This window comes from Nicotiana tomentosiformis, chromosome 8 (genome assembly GCF_000390325.3).
Source record: "Nicotiana tomentosiformis chromosome 8, ASM39032v3, whole genome shotgun sequence".
Classification (NCBI taxonomy): Eukaryota; Viridiplantae; Streptophyta; class Magnoliopsida; order Solanales; family Solanaceae; genus Nicotiana; species Nicotiana tomentosiformis.
In genome coordinates this window covers 113,940,514-113,942,939 of record NC_090819.1, presented here as the reverse complement: position 1 = coordinate 113,942,939, position 2,426 = coordinate 113,940,514, and the positions used below count along the sequence as shown (strand labels likewise).

The window sequence follows — 2,426 nt, the reverse complement described above, 5'->3', positions numbered from 1 at the left end:
AACTGGGGTTCCCTTTTCCAGAACCCTTGACCTTCGAGAGCCATGACCTACTCTACCAACTCTTCACCATCCACATCTTCCAAATTCATCAAGCAAGCTTCTAACGGATCTCTGACATTAAGGGTTTCATCCTCCTCTTGTAGTATTACATCCACCGCCTCCACTAGTGAACAATTTGCAAATTCGATGGGCCTCCTCATACATTATTGAACATTGAATATTATTTCCTCATTATTCAACCTCATTTTTAACTCTCCAGTCTCACAGTCGATCAATGCTCTCCCAGTGGCTAAGAATGGCCTCCCCAAAATTATTGATATTTCTTCGTCAACTTGACAGTCAAGAATAACGAAGTCGACAGAAAATTCAAACTTCCCCACTTGGACGAGTACATCATCCAGAATTCCTGCCGGCCTTTTGACTGAGCGATCATCCAGTTGCAACAACATTGAGGTCGGTCTAGCTCTGCCAATGCCTAATTTTGTGTAGATTGCCAACGATATCAAGTTGATACTGGCTCCTAAGTCACATAATGCTTTAGCAAAAGCATAACTTCCAATTGTGCATGGGATAGTGAAACTACCGGGATCATACAAATTTTTAGCCATAGGCCTTGTCACTACTGCGCTGCAAGTTTGAGTTAGAGTTACAATAGACAGGTCCTAGAAGTCAAACTTTTGATGCATCAGATCCTTCATCATTTTTGCATAGCCTGGCATTTCCCTCAAAGCATCCATCAGCGGAATATTCAATTGAATTTGTCTAAGCATTTCCATGAATTTTCTATATTGATCATCTTTCTTTTGCTTTGCCAACCTTTGAGGGAATGGTGCACGAGTTAGCTTCTGCCCATTGCTTGGTGTCTTTTCTTTATTAGGAGCCTTTTCCACCACCTGTTCTGGGAGTTGTTCAAACTCCTTCTCCTTGCTTTTGTCCACTTGTGCATGTTCAATTATAACTTCTATGAGCTTCGTTGACTCGTCAGTCTCTAATGTCATTGGAGTACTTAGAACTGCATCTCTCCTAGATTGAACAACTTCTTGCTCTCTGTCTAAATCCCTTCCATTCCTGAGACTCACTGCCATTAGCTGATTTGGATTCTACTCATTTGGATTGATGTTTGTGTCTGCAAGCAACGTTCCTTGTGGGAGATTGTTCAAGGCCATAGATAACTGGCCTAATTGAGTTTCAATGCCTTTAATAGCCTAATCATGTACGGATAACTTTTTTTGCATCTTTCCATTTGTCCCCATGAGTTGTTACAGCATGCCCTTGATTTCTATCATATTACTGTCTTGTTGTTAATGAGGCAGTTGGTAAGCCAACTGTTGTTGGTGCTGCTGATTGTAGCCCTGCTGCCTTTGATAAGGCACGACTTGGCCTTGTGGTCGTGCTCCCCCGGAATGGTATTGTATTGTTGCTGGGTTGGTCTGTAGTGCTAATTTTGAGGTCCCCGTTGCTATCCACCTTGCCTCTGACCCCCAAAATTATTGACGCAATTCATGTCTTCTCTGAAGCCCTGATTATCATTCTCTCCACTCCACGAGCAAACATATGATTGATTTATGCAGGAAGTGCATAGGCCTCCATTTGTCGTATCAACAATTTGCACCTGTTTCGTACCCATCTCATCAATTTTCTTTGTCAATAAGCTCATCTGGGTTATGAGAGTGGCTATATTTTTTGCATTTATATTGTTTGGGTCAAGAGCAACAGAATGTACTATTGGAGTGAGTGTTGTATCTCTCGTCATCCAGCTTGAATTTTGAGCCATCTTGTCAAGAAGAATCTTGCACTCTGTGAATGTTTTGTTCAAAAATGCACCCCCAGCTGAAGCATCTACATTGGCCTTCAGACCGTCAGCCAAACCCATATAGAATCTCTATCCTAGCATCTAATCTGGAATGCCATGGTGTGGACACTTCACTAGCATACCCTTAAACCTCTCCCAGGTTTCCTGCAAAGTTTCAGTCGGTTTCTGCCTGAATTGCAATATCTCATCAATTTGCCTCGCAGTTTTGTTGGGTGGATAGAACTTGTTTAAGAACTGCTTGACTAGTTCCTCCCAAGTAGCAATGGAGTTTATTGGGAGCGAATTCAGCCAAGTTTGAGCCTCCCTAATTACTGAGAATGGGAACAGTAATAATCTGATTACTTCAGGAGTCACATTCGGTTGTCTTTAGAGTGATACAAATTGATAGAAAGTTATTCAGATGTTGTTATGGGTCTTCGATGTACGAACCAGAGAACAACCTTTTATTCTTCAGTAAGTGCAACATGTTGTTGGTAATCTGAAACGTCTATGCTTGTATTAGAGGGACTGTAGTTGTGGTGGCCAGGTTATCAGCAGTTGGTTGCACCCAATCATATAGAGCAGCTTCAGGTACAAGAGGTGCTACCAATCCGATGTTTGGGTCAACTCTATC

General features: G+C 42.0%; 1 protein-coding gene and 1 non-coding gene across 2 annotated transcripts; one reads left to right on the top strand and one right to left on the bottom strand.

Annotated features, from left to right (window-relative positions):
* Positions 1-203: 203 nt before the first annotated feature.
* Positions 204-1,085, bottom strand: LOC138898013 (uncharacterized). The gene is made up of 2 exons (XM_070184043.1): positions 676-1,085; positions 204-627 (listed from the first exon to the last, which is right to left on the bottom strand). Exons 1-2 carry the CDS (start codon positions 1,083-1,085, stop codon positions 204-206), a joined length of 834 nt encoding a protein of 277 aa, XP_070040144.1.
* An 819-nt stretch (positions 1,086-1,904) lies between these two features.
* Positions 1,905-2,011, top strand: LOC117275888 (small nucleolar RNA R71). The gene has a single exon (XR_004506119.1). It is a non-coding gene; the product is annotated as a small nucleolar RNA R71 (small nucleolar RNA).
* Positions 2,012-2,426: the final 415 nt, after the last annotated feature.

Excerpts from the sequence above, each read along its gene's own strand:
- LOC138898013 (XM_070184043.1), bottom strand. The coding sequence starts at position 1,085 with ATGGCAGTGAGTCTCAGGAATGGAAGGGATTTAGACAGAGAGCAAGAA. Across the intron at positions 628-675 it reads AAGGATCTGATGCATCAAAA|CGCAGTAGTGACAAGGCCTA; the intron begins GTTTGACTTCTA and ends TCAAACTTGCAG.